Here is a 16,837-nt window from a genome sequence, read left to right as displayed (position 1 = left end):
TATATTTCAATTCCTCCTACTTGCTTCTATTCAAACTCAATTTTTGGATTTCAAATGCATTTCATTTACCACCATTCAAACATAACTCATATAAAAACATTTACTCCTAATTAATTTACCTCAAAATTTATTTCCCATCTGATTCAAATTACAAGTTCCCAAACAAGCTCAACTGGGTCGATATTTTTGACTAATTTTTAAATAAATTTGTCCGTAAACTTTTTAAATAATTACCGCTATGCTTTTAAAAAAAAAAAAAAAAACAACTTTTAAGGCGTATCCAAACCAGCCGTATCCAAACAGCAATTTGTTTGACAGAACACTTGCGTATTTTCATGATAGAACACGTGCGAGGTCCAGCCCGAGCCCGAACCCGAACCCGAGCCGGCGACCGAGCACGCGGGTTGCCACCCCTTTAACGATCCATTCAAAAGGGAAACCCTAACAAGGCGAACGCCTGAGTTGAGCTGCAGCACACCTTTCTTTGTCAAAGGAAAGAAAGAGGTGAAGATGGTGTGGTTTCAGTGCGAGGACTGTGGAGAGAACTTGAAGAAGCCAAAGCTGCAAGGCCATTTCAGGATTTGCTCTGCTTACAAGGTCTCATGCCATTCTCTCTCTCTCTCTCTTCTCTCTCTCTCTCTCTCCCTACATCAGGCTGCTTCGTTTGGATGCCATATCGAATCGCATTGCAATAACTAGTCTAATGAAGTGGAACATAACCAAGTTTTGGTTGAATTGCAAATCAATTCAGTTGTGCTTCTGCATTCATTTCTTTCTAATAGAATTATCTTATTTCTCCTTTTAACTCTCCATTTCTCTCTTTCCTCCTCTTTCATCATCTCCTGGCCATGTTAGCATCTCTGTTAAAATCTTATTTCTAGGTGCTTAGTTTGAGATTTATTTATGGTGTTCGTTTCTCATGGTGTTTTGTTTTACAGAGTCAACTGATAGAATTCTTTTCCATCTTGTAGCTATCGTGCATTGACTGCGGAGAAACATTCAACCAACAAAGTGTTCAAGGCCACACACAGTGCATCTCGGAAGCGGTTTGTTATTCAGACTAATACAAATCATACTGCACCCTTTCTGTATATTTGTGTTTTCACTAGTAAACAACTTCTCAAAGCTTATGATTATTTCATCATCGAATTGGATTCTTTCTTTCGTTGAATTTGATTTATTAGCTAATATTGCTTGCAAAAATGAATGCATGTTTAGGCAATAACGGAACTTCTTTCACCACTAAATCTTCTTCCAAATGTTTACTGCGAGGACCAGTATCATATCTATTAAACAACCAGTTACTCTAAAAGCTTGAGCCGTTAGAGGATGGTGTATCAATGTATATCAAGGGACTTTAACACTCCTGTGGGAGAATATATTAGGGAGACATGTTTGCTGCTTCCGAGATTCAATTGCAAGACCTTCCTCTCTAATACCATGTATCTACACCGTCCATCAGTTTTTTCAGATCATTTAAGGAGTTGATACTAAATTTTAAGTGAATTCAATAATCAAATAGATCGTACCATACAAAACATTAATATAATGATTTTCATGTCGTTGGAAAAAATGAATGATTCAAGCTTTCCCCAATCTGATCCGACTCGGTTTTCTTGACCGGGTCGGACCCGGATCGATTCAGGTCAAAAGACGTTTGAATCTGTTCGAATTAGATGATCCAGACTCAGTCCCTGATCGGAACGAGTTCGGATCAGGTTCTACAAATTTCGAATCTGGTCAGGTTGGGCCGAATCCGATCCGACTCAGTCCGATGCCCACCTTTACTCTTGTCCAATGTGGGCCCCACATGATGGATGACTCATGTCATGGTGGGCCCCACACAATGGATGGTACACATCAAAAGTGTTGATGATGAATGACCCACATCTAAGGTGGGCCCCACATGATGGATGGCTCACATCGAAGGTGGATCTACATGATAGATGGTCCACATCAAAGGTGGGTTTTATATGATGGGTGGTGGATATTAAAGTTGGGGCCCATATGATGGACAATAACATAGATGGTAAAAGATGACCCATATTAAGGTGGGCCCCTTGTGAGGACATTAATATCAATGGTTGCCCTTTGAAGATGGATGACCCACATCCAAGGCACGCCCCACTTCAAACTTGGGTCCTACATGATGGATGATCCTCATTAAAGGTTGGCCCGCATGATGGATAACCCACATCCAAGGTGTCCCACATGATGGATAGCCCACATCAAAGGTAGGCGCCGCAAGGTAGATGGTATATATTGAAGGTAGGCCCCACATGATGAATTGGGTCAAATTGAATACATGGCTAAGGTGGGCCCAACATAATGAACAGTTCACTTCAAAGGCTGGGGCACATGATGGATGATAGATATTAAGGGTGGATGAAACAAACTTGAGAAATAAGTACTTATGTAATGTTGGAAATTAAACATATGTGTCTACTTTTTGACAAGCAATTACATTGTTTTCTAAACATACTTATCTACTGGTTAAGTATAAACTTTTAATAAGTTACTTAAGGCATAAGTAACCAGTGTAAAGAGTGGTTAGGCATCTTCATTAATAAAGAGCTTATTTGCTCATTTTAATAAAATAAGCTCTATGTTTAAAATAAATTATTTGGTAAAACTCTAACTATACACAAATTTTAAGTAAATAGTCAAAAAACTATTATATATTAAGTAACTAGTCAAATGGTTTTTGAAAATTAAGTGGTAGAGATCCACTTATTTTTTAAGAGCTTACTTGGCTTAGTGTCATTTAGATGGGAGTAAATGAAGGTAAATGGTAATTGATACGTGTATTAATGGAAGTAAATATATGTAAATGGAATGAAATGTGAATAAATGTGCATGCAAATGAAATCCTCTCTAATGGACGGAATTTGAAATTAAATGGGGTGAAATGCATCCGTGAGCTCCTTGGAGGGTTGCACATGTAAACAAATGTGCTATTACGCACATGTCCACTACACATGTGTGGTGCTAGTAATACTTCGATATAATTCAATGATCGGGTACATCACCAAAATCACATAAAAAAAAATGATGTAAACCATTGAAAGGATAACCATATAAATGAAAAAAAAGTTGGTGAGTTGCTTCATCGTGATCCTTATATTTATAGCTTACTCGAGGCTTGAAATTTCGCATATGTATCTTACCTAGACTTATTACAATCATCCTATTAATTATTGTATATGTACACTGATATTAAAATTGATTTGGGATGTTGAATATATTCCTACCAAATATGTTAAAAAATTCCTATATATTTCATTTCCTCCTACTTGCTTCTATTCAAACTCATTTTTTGGATTTCAAATGCATTTCATTTACCACCATTCAAACATAACTCATATAAAAACATTTACTCCTAATTAATTAACCTCTAATTTTATTTCCCATCTTATTCAAATTACAAGTTCCCAAACAAGCTCAACTGGGTCGATATTTTTGGCTAATTTTAAAATAAATTTGTCCATAAACTTTTTAAATAATTACCGCTATGCTATTAAAAAAAAAAAAAAACACTGCTTATAAGGCGTATCCAAACCAGCCGTATCCAAACGGCAATTTGTTTGAGAGAACACGTGCGTATTTGCATGATAGAACACGTGCGTGGGAATTGCCGTTGGGTCGGACGAAACTAGCCCGAGCCCGAACCCGAGCCGGCGCCCGAACCCGCGGTTTGCCACCCCTTTAACGATGATCCATTCAAAAGGGAAGCCCTAACAAGGCGAACGCCTGAGTTGAGCTGCAGCACATCTCTCTTTGTTAAAGGAAAGAAAGAGGCGAAGATGGTGTGGTTTCAGTGCGAGGACTGTGGAGAGAACTTGAAGAAGCCAAAGCTGCAAGGCCATTTCAGGATTTGCTCTGCTTACAAGGTCTCATGCCATTCTCTCTCTCTCTCTCTCTCCCTACATCAGTCTCTCTCTCTCTCTCTCTCTCTCTCCCTACATCAGTCTCTCTCTCTCTCTCTCTCTCTCTCTCTCTCTCTCTCTCCCTACATCAGGCTGCTTCGTTTGGATGCCATATCGAATCGCATTGCAATAACTAGTCTAATGAAGTGGAAAATAACCAAGTTTTGGTTGAATTGCAAATCAATTCAGTTGTGCTTCTGCATTCATTTCTCTCTAATAGAATTATCTTATTTCTCCTTTTAACTCTCCATTTCTCTCTTTCCTCCTCTTCCATCATCTCCTAGCCATGTTAGCATCTCCGTTAAAATCTTATTTCTAGGTGCTTAGTTTGAGATTTATTTATAGTGCTCGTTTCTCATGGTGTTTTGTTTTACAGAGTCAACTGATACAATTCTTTTCCCTCTTGTAGCTATCGTGCATTGACTGCGGAGAAACATTCAACCAACAAAGTGTTCAAGGCCACACACAGTGCATCTCGGAAGCGGTTTGTTATTCAGACTAATACAAATCATACTGCACCCTTTCTGTATATTTGTGTTTTCACTAGTAAACAACTTCTCAAAGCTTATGATTATTTCATCATCGAATTGGATTCTTTCTTTCGTTGAATTTGATTTATTAGTTAATATTGCTTGCAAAAATGAATGCATGTATAGGCAATAACGGAACTTCTTTCACCGCTAAATCTTCTTCCAAATGTTTACTGCAAGGACCAGTATCATATTCATATCTATTAAACAACCAGTTACTCTAAAAGCTTGAGCCGTTAGAGGATGGTGTATCAATGTATATCAAGGGACTTTAACACTCTTGTGGGAGAATATATTAGGGAGACATGTTTGCTGCCTCTGAGATTCAAACGCAAGACCTTCCTCTCTAATACCATGTCAAACAACCAATTACTCTAAAAGCTCGAACTGTTAGAGGATGGTGTATCAATGTATATCAAGGGACTTTAACAATATCTTTAACTTGATGAAATGTTCTTTTCAGGAGAAATATGGTCCCAAAGGTCAAGGGAAGACTTCAAATGCTACACCAGCTAAGCCCAAAAACGAGTCTAAGAAAAATTTAGATATTGATATAAATGTTGGGTTATCTTCACATCCCCCCTGGTTCTGTAGGTGAGTTATAATTTGACCACTTGTGAGTTCTGTTACTATGTTCATTTTCATTTTTTGTTTATTTAAGCAAGTACACCAGTTGTTCATGAGCCACCAGTTGTCTATAAGGGTTAGGGACAAAAGATATTGCCCTAAAGATTTTGTGTAGCATCTGTGGTAGCTCAACCATTGATTTGAGCGTTTACTATTTCTACAGTGTAAAAGTTAAACAGAATCATCAAAATCTTAAGCCTTCCACCTAGCTGTTTTGGGTTGGCTTTTAAATGGTAGATTGGCAGAAGTTTTACGGTCTGCAAAAATTAACAGTGAATATGCATAAAAAAGGTGGAGAATAACATGGTTGCTATTTAAAATTTGGGTATTAAAATGGTGACTTTGAAATGTTCTTGCGATCAATCTTTCCCAATAGAAGATGCTTTCGGAAATGTGAAATGTATTTTTTTTTTTTTTTTTTTTAAAAGGTGACACTATCAGGAATCAAACCCTAGATCACTCACACACGCTACACTGTCTCCACCAGATCATCTAATGAGTGGGAAACAAATGTGAAACGTATTCAGACAGGTGATTAAGTGAATCCGTATCAAACATTATAAAAAAGATGGAGAATAAAATGGTAGCTTTTGAAATGTTCTTGCTTTCAATCTGATCCCAACAGAAGTGAAGATGCTTTCATTGGAAACACTAAATACATACACAACTACACATGAGATGAACTTTCTGACCTTTCCCAGCATATTTTCACGAACATGTCTTGAAGAAAAGATATACTTAAACATTAAAAGAAAATGCAATATGTAAGGGATCTCTAATTTGAGTGACAAACCCATCTGTTTCTGATGCAACGTTCTATAGGCTGCTGGTAAGGCTTGGTTAGTGTCATTGGGGACAGAATCTTAGGTCAAGTTAGCTGGAAGCACCCTCACTTGTGCCTAATCAAATGAGTAAGAGAATAACCAGCCTTCCAAGAGACCTACATTGAGCAACCAAATCAGTTGTTCAGTGTAGGATTCTAGGGTAACAAGAGTGCTGAATGCTTATAACATATCTCATTTTTACACTTATATTATAAGAAAAGGAACTACCGGATGTCCAGAAACTTAACATTGGAGGTCTTAGTGCCTTGGCGGTTATTAGGAGCATGGAAGACGATGAGTTGCAGGGTGGCAGTCCTCTTGTGCATCAAGGAGCTGGATTTCACACAATGATCTTGTGTCAGCATGGAGTCTAAATTGATGAATTTGCCCCCCTAATTTATGAAGCAACCTGGATGTTCTTAATTTTATTTTTATGTTTTGATATTATTTTTTTAAAATTTTTTTTAATCCTTTGCCCTTTTTTTATCGATAAGGTGGAATAGGTGCAAATTTTCTCCACTTTATTGACATATTCATACGCTACCTTCTTTCTCAAAAAGGTGGCGAAAGTTTTGTTTTTTGTTTTTTGTTTTTTTTTTTAATAAATATATTTTTAAGGTAACACTAACAAGGATTGAACCCTAGATCGCTCACACATGCTGCAATATCTCTACCAGCTCATCTAATGAGCTGGATACTAGGTGGTGAAAGTGTGAAGATCGAGAGAAGAAAATTATAGTACTCGTTACGTTATGGGAAACTGTGCCCCAAATAGGATATGGTCTAATTTTCTTATATAGGTTTCGTTTGGCACATGTCATACAACTGTGTGGACAGCATTGCTTGATAAGTTTATTTTATGATGATAAAAGTTGCCAGGACAGAGGATATATGGAGTTAGGCAATAACATTAGCCATCTGTATAATCATATGTGGATAGTGCAAAGCGTTTGCTGGATACTTTCTCATGTCGCCACTTGTGTGAAAGGCTGAGTGCAACTTCTTGGTCATACTCCATGCATAATTGATTCAGCAACTTGGACAATTTGGATTGTCTTATAATCATGACACATGCAATTTCTAGGTCCATGTGCATCATCCATCATACTCGAAGAAGATTTTTTTTTAATTTTTTTTTTAAAGATTCCCTTTTACCAGTTCACACCGGTAGCACAATTTTTTTAAATGGTTTTGGAAATGCAGAAAATCTCCCAAAATCAGTTCAAACATGTGGTGTCTCCAACCCGTTCCTTGCTATCCTCGATGCTTGATCATATGCATTAGTTGATCTACTCATTGGCATAGATCTTGGATTTCTTGCTTCATATTTGCTTGTTCAACTTTACCTGCTTTCACATCTTGGTCTTGAAAACCTACAGATCATTTGTCACCCATTGTGAATCAGAAGTCATCTCTCAATGCCATAAAACAAGCTTTACTGGGTGGATCATGAATCCAACACACCCAATTGGCAAGAAGAAAGACGGTTGTTTGAAGAAATTGGATAGAGGGGCAAAGCAACTCTAAATGGGGTTTTCTCCATTTTGGAGTAAAACCAGTCTAAAATTCAAGAACATAACTAAGAACTCCATTACAATAACTAAGAATTCCATTACAATAATTCCAATAGAAGCTTCTGTTCAAAAACATAAACCCCAAGCTAATCTAAATCATTAATCTTAAACCCAAGCTAATCTAAACCATTAATCTTATTCAATAACTTCGAATCTGAACCATCAAACGGTTTATAACGACCAAGCAACCTTTAAAATTACACAAAAAATAGAAATTCTTCATTAATTCCTTGCTACTTGTTGGGGTCAAATTTGATGCCTCAAAAGATCAAAACTTGCAGAATATACAGAAATAGCCATGTAGTTCTGGAAGAGGCCTTTGAAACAAGCTATTGATCGCTCCAAATCAGCAAGTGCGCACAAAGTTATGCCTCCTGGAAACTGTCGGATACACACATTTGTTGGATGGTGTCCATGTTCTCTTTCAGTCCAATTTTTTCTCAATTACGCGTTCATCGTTTGAGCTCTTCAATGACCTCAGTTGTCTCTTTTTCCAATTCTTTGATGAGCATAGACTTTATTTTATGTTGACCAGGTTTGAGTAACGGCAGAATGTGGTAAACTTTTTAAGATTTACTTTCTGGTGGCTCTTCAAAATTATATCCCGTCTTTCAAACAAATGGCGGAACAGGATTCATGTATCTGACCCCAATTAATTTGACAAGGCTTAGATGATGATGATAATCTTTCAAACCAATATTTGTTTAGTTATAGGTTTATTTCAGCTTCGACCCTTGCATTTTAGGCTTGGAGGACTAGTTTCACTTGTTGTTGATCACTTTTGGCCTTTTTTTTAATGTTGTCAGTTAAGTTGCATTTTATTAAACGAACCCCCAAAAGAACAACAAGCTAGCTAGACAAAGTCACTAAAGCAGACAAAAACTGGAAAACTACTAACTACTAAGGACAGCCAGACACCACAACGCCAGTAAAAAGAAAAAAAACAGGGCTGGGATTTCAACTATCTGAGATCATCCAGCCTTTTATCTTCACTAAGCAGAGATGATCTGGAACCTCCCTCCTTCGCCAACTTTTTACTAGGTTTTTGTAGCCATGTTGTGAAGATTCTTAATTTTGTTGACATCAATAGGAAAGATGTAATGCAGGGGCATTTTCACACTGGGCTCGAGTGAGGTCGTTTGTGGGATGCAGGGGCACACTCGGGGTGGGCATGGCCCACGGGGGATGTCTCGTGTTTGAGACTCCTCACTGGGGGTGATTAATGCGCATTTCACACAGGGCTCGAGCGGGGTAGCCCGTGGGACGTAGGGATACACTTGGGGTGGGCGGCCCATGTGAGGTGGTACCCATGTGATTTGGGGCCCACGAGGGGGGTTCGGCCAAGGTCCTAACCCATGAGATGTGGGGCTTGGGCTATGAGATAAAGGGATTAATTCACTATGCTCTAACAGTTCGAGCTTTTAGAGCAAGTGGTTAATTGTCCTGCATCAAATTGGTATCAAAGTAAATGTTAACCTTTAATGATAGTCCAAATTTCACACACACACACACACACAATATATATATATATATATATATATATATATATATATATATATATATATATATATATATATATATATATTATGTGAGGTGTTTTCAGCAGGTCCTTGCTGTCTGTTGCATCATTTGTCATTTTCATCCTGTTCAATAAATCTGCGTGCATTAACAAGAAACATAACGCCCAAAGTGAATCAGTTGAAGGCCAACCAATAATCTGGAATTTCCTGTTTAGTTTTTCTTTTTCTTTTTTCGATTGATGTGATCACATGATAAAAAAATGTTGTACTTTGATTTCTTTGGGAATTGAAGCCTCTTGGTGGACTTGTTTCTACACAGCCTCTGTAATACCAACACTACGAGTAAGCAAACCTTGCTGCTCCATGCTGAAGGAAAGAAACACAGAGCAAAAGCCCGAGCCTTCCATGCTTCCCAGCAAAAATCCAGCCAAACAGAAGAATCCACTGCAAATGAGAAGGATGCCGTTAATGTCCATTCGAGGGAATACTCAACCGAAGAACAAGGAATCGAGACCATAGATGAAAAAAAAGGAAGCGACCCTCCAAAAGCCACTGCTGTATCTAGCCTGGAAGCAGAAAAAGAAAGTCTGTTGATGAAAAAGAGAAAATTCGATACATCTGGACATGGGGGTAATGGAGATACTGAGGGCAGAAGTGATTTGAACAATGGTGAAGTGATTCAAGCAGAAAGAGAAGAAGCAGAACCACGTAAGAAAAACAAACACACTAATTCAATGTTGCAGAATGAAGATCAGACAGGCATTGTTGGCTCTCCCAAGGAAGCTACCCATCAGAAAATAAAGTGGAAGAAGTTAATTACTTCAATATTAAAATCGGTATGCATATTCCAGTCAAACAGCTACTTATTGTTCCTTATTCAATGTATGTATAGTACTATAGGGGAAGTGATAGGCTGATTTCTTTCTTTCGTTCTTTCTTGTATATTTTTTTTTTTTTAGAGATAAGTGATAGGCTGATTTCTGCAATGGAGATTGAATAGGCTATCCACAGTGCAGCCAACGTGGCACACTTGCGTGAGATCCAACCATTCATCAGCTGGTGATCAATGTCAACATGCCCCAGTCCAAAAATCAGTCCAGTCATGCATATGAAGATAATCAATGGTTAGAAAAGATATTACCAATGCACCGTATTCAACATTTATTTGTGGGCCATCTGATGATTGGACTGTCTCGATTTTTGTTCTAGGGCATGTCAAAGGTAACCCTGTGGCCTGGATCCGATATGCTGCATATACCATGTCTGGGATGTCTCTCGAGGATTGCCTCTTCAACCCTCATTATGTTGCTTTGGCATTAAACATTTTGTTTCATTTGAGGATGCCTGAGATGCTCCTGAGTTCAAGTGTTTCATCAGTCCCATGCCATCTTTTAAAATAATGAAACCACCATTTAGGTTATCGGATGCATGTAAAATGCTTTTGGAAATCCAAGTGCATCTGCTAGGAGATTTTTGTAATGCAAACCAATTGATTCTACGGAAAATTGGAATTTGTTTCTGTAGGTTTGCAGATACTAAAGATTATTGCAGTCTTGAGCAAGGTGTTCCATAACGGTAATGGTGGCCATAATGGCCACTGCTGTTACTACTTTTTTTTCAAAGAAAATCTGTTTTGGCCTTGCAGCGGGACTTTACGGGCTATTTTTTCTGTAACAGCAGTTTCGGCTCCGTAATGTGTAACTATTGCCACTGTTACCATTACATTACTGTTTTGGCATACCTTAGTCTTGAGATCTCCAAATTGTCGTTATTTAAATTCGGATCTTGTGTTAGTGGCTTATAGTTTTTTCTATTCTTAGAGAAATCTAATTCTTGGCATTTCAAGAGTATCCCAAGTTCTACATATTCCATTTCCAGTGTTTTCTTTTGCTAATTCTACAAACATTTCTTGCTCACATTCATATGTTGGTGCACATGCCAACATGTGCCACGTGTTAGATCCAAGCTGCTTTACAGATGGGTTGTACTCGGTAAATGCTGTGGCCCAAAAATCAGGCTGCTCACCACTCATCAGGTGGACCATCTCCACATCAAATATCGACTGGGTGGACCACGCATCTACACTTGATGTGGAGTATTGGCAATTAATTTTCACTGTCCATTGTTTTTGTACATCACCCACCTGACAGTTGATGCCCTGATTCTTGGGTCACGGCTACACGGTGGGCCCTTCCTAAGGATCAGTTTGGATCTTACACATAAGGTGCAAGTTGGCACGTGGTCCTGCATGTGCCAAATTTCATCTTCTGTCATGTGTTTTTTTTTTTTTTTTGAGAATGAAATGTGCATGTTTGATATGAAATTCTTGTGCCGGTGTTTGCAAGGCAGAGTCCAGATGGAGCCATGAAGATTAGAAAGCTGCGAAAGCTCGTATCAAAGGCCCTCCAGGAGTCTGGAATCACCCAAGATGAGGCCCAGTTCCAGGACATGCTCATGCACAAGGTATGTTGAGTTGTTGCCAGTTTCTTGCCCTGTCATTTTTGCCAAAAAGTGTTAAAACTAATCCAGCCATCACCAAACTGCTTCTTCATTGGAACAGATTAATTCGAGTTCCCGATTTATGCTTGATAACAAGCTTGTTCAGTTGGCGCCCAAAAGCAGATCCTGGTTTCAGGATGCTACGGTCTGAAATTTCAGCAGAAACAAAATTGACCATTGTGAGCAACCAACAACCATTTACTGTTTATTTTTTTTCACCTTTGGATAGATTCGGAGTCTCACTTCAAGATCGTCATATCAGGATTGGGAGGTTTGTTATCTTGAAATGCATGTATGGTCCATCTATACACCTGCACTGGTTTCCAAGCTTGTGTTATCTATCAGGTGGACCCCACTTTGTAGATGCCCCTGCCAAAAATCAGGCCAGTCCACTTATCAAGTGAACCAGTGTATTGAACAAATGCACAACTCTTTTCTTCTCTTTTCTTTTCTTTATCCATCCATCTGTTCAGTGTGCATTTGATGAATGGACTGGCCTGGTTTGTGGGCCAGGACATCCACATGGTGGGAGCTGGGAACCACAGTGGGTGGCGTGGGTTTTCACAACACATCATGGCACATGTGCTGGTATGTTGATGGGATATGTGCATGTGTGTTAGCAAACATGTAGAATTAAGATATGCTATTATTATCATTGTTGTAAAACTCGGTGACTTAACTCGAAACTGGGCTGAGTCAACTTGACTTGGCAAGATTTTGAGCTGTGTCACTAGGAAACTCACTTTTGTGCGTGACTCGGTCCTGACTCGATAAGACTTGTGGTTTCTACTCTCTAACTCTGCCAACTCGACATGACTCTCATTGACTCAAGTTGAGACAATCACCTGGTGAAAAGCTAAAAGTTATAAGGTCAAGTTTGTGATTCGAATCCACAACCCCACTTTCAAAGATTATTTTCTCTGAACAACAGATAACAAGTAAGGCTGTTGATCTTGTATGTCATGGCCCTAGCACTTCCCCCAAGCATAGATAGCAAGCACTCATCTTATGGTCCTGTTGTAAATGAGCTAGCCTTCCCCAAATGCACATCCCAAGTGCTAAGCCCCAAATCTCATTAAGAAGCAAGAGAGACACAGGGGTATGGACGACCACCTTATATTTCACTGGAGCTCTCAAAACAACTACTCTTTACTTGGTTACAAATGATGGTTTCACTCCCTTATATAGATCTAAGAAGCTACTAGAACCCATGCATGTATGGCTAGGATTGTGCCACATGACACTCATCCAACGGTCAAGAACTCTTTAGAACCTTTTTAGAATATTTCACACTTTTCTGCAAGCCTCCTCTGGAGTTTTGTAAAAACTACTAAAGATCTACACAACTCTAGACCTTTTCCACACAACTCTAGAACTTTCTACAATTCGTTGCATCTTTCTACCATTCTCTACAACTCTCCATTCACTTTTTCACTATTCTAGAATTCTCTACATGTACAAAACCTCTCTAATGTCCAAGTGAGCATAAATTTGCTGCGTCATGACTTAAGCCCATGAGAATGATCGGTCTGTCACAACATCTCCCCCGCCCATTGCTTTGACGCCCTCGTCGACCACTCGTTGATGAAGCTCTATATTGGTTCCTCGAATTGTCCCGCTGCATTATCTCATCTGATGCAGGCCCATTATAGTGCCCAACAATGATGTAAGCCCACAGCCCATCGTACGGCCCAACATGTGCTGATTTTGAACGATTTATTTATAGATTTGGGAGCTTAAATCAAGAATTGCAATTTACTATTTTTGGAAGATATGAAGGCTGAATTAAAGATGTAATTGGAGATATAAGGGGGATTTGATTGAAGATATGAGATTGATTTAGAGATGTAATTATGATTATTTTCTATATTTGCTTTTACCATTATTAAGCTTTTACCATCTTAAGTAGATTAGATTGATTTGAAGTCAACTATTGTGATTTGAAATTAATCATTTAGTTGGGGGATTCACATCACATTAGAGATTCACTTATAGTTGATAAAAAAGAGTAATGGTGTAGGAACTAGGCATTCTAATATTTTTTTAAGGTGAGCATTATAAGAGAAGTATGATATCAATAAAGTTCTCCCCCTCTCTACTCAAATATTCTTGTGGGTGTACTCTTGTGGACATATGAAGAACTTTTGCTCGTGGGTTGGACACATCCTATCTATCCTTGTCATCCTTTCATCCTTTCTTCCTATCTATCTATCCCATGGGTCAGGTCCTCGGTCGAACTCCCCTCGTGCCCGCCCCACCCCGCCCCCAAGTGTATCCCTGCATCCCAGGGGCCACTGCACTCAAGCTCTTTGTGAAAATACCCCTGCATTAATCACCCCCGGTGAGGAGTCTCGAATACGAGACCTCTCGCTTTGATACCACTTTGATGCAAGACAACAACCTAGGGGCCGCCCACCCCGAGTGTACCCTTGCATCCCATAGGCCACTCCACTCGAGCCCGGTGTGAAAATGTCCCTACATTACATAGAATCCTGATTCAGCAAGTGCCCCTATGTGTGGAAACGGAATCATGTGAGAGTTCTACACTTATGGCACACATGTCAGAGATCCTAGCCATTCGTCAAGTAGGGGGCCAAACATCATGTTAGTACCTCATCAAATGACCATACGTGTATGTTGACTTTTTAATTGCTAGATCTTTTTTTCTTTTTTCTCCAACAGCCTATTTTTTCCATACATGTTTGACCTGTCTAGTTAGCCTGCCAACTTTATTTTGGTCCATCCATGCTTACCTTGTACCATACCTGATGAATGGTTCAATTCTCTAAAACTTGTTCCGCACGTCTGCAATGCTCCCCTAGTAATCAACACTTGTCTCGTTACATTTGCATTTTCGATGCCAGAATAGAGTCGTGATTCAGCGAGTGCTCCTTCATGTGTGGATATGGAATCGTGTGAGAGTTCTGCAATTACGGCACAAATGTCAGAGATCCTGGGCATTCATCAGGTAGGGGGCCGAAAATCGTGGTAGTACGCTTGCCTCATTAAGTGGCCACACACATATGCTTACTTTTTAACTGCTACATCATTTTTTTTCTCCAACAGCCTATTTTTATCATACATATTTGATCCAAGTTCATTTTGGTCGATGGCATGCTTACCATGTACCTTGATGAATGGGTCAAAAACTTAAGACATGTTCTTCCGCCCCTGAGTGCAATGACTTGAAGAGGAACCTGCCTCTCAAGTCCTTGTACAACATACTCATTCTACAAGGGTCGACCGCAGGGCCCACTTTGATGTGTGTATGTGGGCATACAACCTGTCCAGAGGGTTCACTCACCGTAAAGGTTGGACATGCCAAAAATCAGGTCAATCCAACCATCATGTGGGCCGCCACATGAATTTGGAGGTTTTTGGTGGTCCCATTTTTTCATGGTGTAGCCCACCTAGTCACTGAATAACCCTAAATTTTGGGGCATCCCTTCCAAGGTATTCCACAACATTAACGGTGGTCGTCCGTTAGTTACCGTTATGATACGGGTTGTAACAGCCATTACAGCGCCCAGTTACCGTTATGATACGGGTTGTAACAGCCATTACAGCCACTCCCACCCCCCCGCTTTTTATTGAAAAAAAAAATCTGTTTCAGCCCTGTTATGGACTGTTACAGGCTGTTTTCTGTAACAGCTATTTTGGCCTCGTAAAACGTAACAGTTACCACTGTTATGTAATGTTACGGCCGTTGTGTAACCATTTTGCCATACCTTGATCCCATGATCATGATGGTTTTTGGCATCTCATCATCTTGATGAACACACTTACTTGATTTTTGGAATTTGGCATGTTAAAAGTGCGACCCATGAATGCCCCAGATCTCTGACACGTGCACCATACTCTTATCTCTGACACATATTCCCACCTGTCACATGAGGGATGCTTGACTGAATCACAACTTGGAAGGAAAAGGGTACTGATTTTGGCACTGCTATCTTGTGTGATATGCAATCAATACATCATGTTACACTTGTGGGGCCACGTACTCAGATGATGATCAAACTCATCTAAAACGTGGGCCCAAACTTGAAATTTATGTAGCTAGAAGGTTATGTAGATCCGATGATCAGGTAGATTGCAATGTACAATGTAAACTGACAGTTAAAACTATCATTTCTTTTTGTCCTTTCGTTTTGTATGATTTGATCCACCTGAGATGTAAAATAGACTGATTTTTGGTTCAGAAAGATTTGAACAGTTAAACACATGATGGAAAGCCCCAGATGTGACATATGTGCTCCACATTGGCTTGTGTTTTAGTACGTGGGTTTACCATGATGCACACAAGCGGGATCTTGCCAAAGCGTCCCTTGCATCAAGGGAATCGGGAGAGGGATGGAAAAGTACCTTTCCGGGGGGATAGCATTTAAGCAGTTTTTTTTTCCCTACTTTTAACATTAGATAACTATTTTTAATACTTATTACCTCATTAAATATGTTTAGTTTTAAGTATTATAAATGCTGAGTCAAATCAAGTCATTAGTTTCTTGAGTCTTTGAGTTGGCCTGAACCGAGTAAACATACAATCGAGTTTTTGAACTAAGATGATTATGGATTAGCTTGCTCAAAGTTATTTTTCCATTGCCATTGCCATTGCTGTGATAACATGAACATCTGGATTTTATTTCAGGAAGTTCAAGAAGTCAATGCGAGCATGAATGAGCAAACTTCGTCAGCTGGGACCTTGAAAAGCTGGGAAATGGCAGATTTACAATTTTTGGAGGATTCCAAGGGGAATCCGTGTGAGTTTTGCCGGAATTCTTTATTCAACTTTTTGGAGACTTGCAGATGTTGGAGCTGGATTTGTGAGGATTATCATCATGTCCAAGTGCAATGTCGATTAAGTGGGTGTACTTGTTCATTAGTGCTTTTACTGTTTTGACTATGCAATGCAAAACCCATCATGGTTTTAAACTCGCTGATTCTAAAATCAGCTGAGCCTACTCGAGTCTGACCAAGTTTTAGCTGAGTCACATGTCGGCTTGGCAGACTGCTGTCTTGATTAGTCCATTTGGAGTTTTGGACACTTTTCTTGCTCCTTCCCAACCATCTCTCTCCAAATTGCATGGCTGTTATTGTTGCGATCATAAAGGTGGGCATCATTCAGCCAGGGATTGTAAACATGGAGTGTTTGGCTTGCATGTGGGCTTTTGACAACTAAAATCAACCTGTAACAGAAGTTTTTTTTTTTTTTTTGTGGGGGGGGGGGGAGTTTGCAAAAGCTATTCAAAATGCGGCAACATGATGGGATGAGCGTAATATCAATGGAGGGTTCCTGAGATCATAGGCTCCTCTGGGCTTTAATGCCAACTCTCTGAT

The 16,837-nt window shown here is 39.4% G+C and overlaps 1 protein-coding gene across 1 annotated transcript; it reads left to right on the top strand.

The window, feature by feature from the left end:
* Positions 1-410: 410 nt before the first annotated feature.
* On the top strand, positions 411-16,544 carry LOC131249815 (UBP1-associated proteins 1C-like). Its single transcript, XM_058250571.1, has 9 exons — positions 411-597; positions 972-1,046; positions 3,657-3,890; positions 4,336-4,410; positions 4,920-5,050; positions 9,321-9,837; positions 11,351-11,464; positions 11,562-11,679; positions 16,149-16,544. The coding sequence occupies exons 1-8, from the start codon at positions 511-513 to the stop codon at positions 11,649-11,651; spliced, it is 1,323 nt and encodes a 440-aa protein (XP_058106554.1). The 5' UTR covers positions 411-510; the 3' UTR covers positions 11,652-11,679; positions 16,149-16,544.
* The last annotated feature ends 293 nt before the right edge of the window (positions 16,545-16,837 follow it).

This window comes from Magnolia sinica, chromosome 6, assembly GCF_029962835.1.
Source record: "Magnolia sinica isolate HGM2019 chromosome 6, MsV1, whole genome shotgun sequence".
NCBI classification, from domain to species: Eukaryota; Viridiplantae; Streptophyta; class Magnoliopsida; order Magnoliales; family Magnoliaceae; genus Magnolia; species Magnolia sinica.
Note: the sequence above shows the minus strand (reverse complement) of the source record. Positions and strands in the feature narration are given on the sequence as shown.

Bases quoted from the DNA above. Each gene is read 5' to 3' on its own strand.
- LOC131249815 (XM_058250571.1), top strand. From the start codon at position 511: ATGGTGTGGTTTCAGTGCGAGGACTGTGGAGAGAACTTGAAGAAGCCA. The intron at 1,047-3,656 runs GTTTGTTATTCA...GGACGAAACTAG, and splicing joins CACAGTGCATCTCGGAAGCG to CCCGAGCCCGAACCCGAGCC. The intron at 5,051-9,320 runs GTGAGTTATAAT...GTTTCTACACAG, and splicing joins CATCCCCCCTGGTTCTGTAG to CCTCTGTAATACCAACACTA.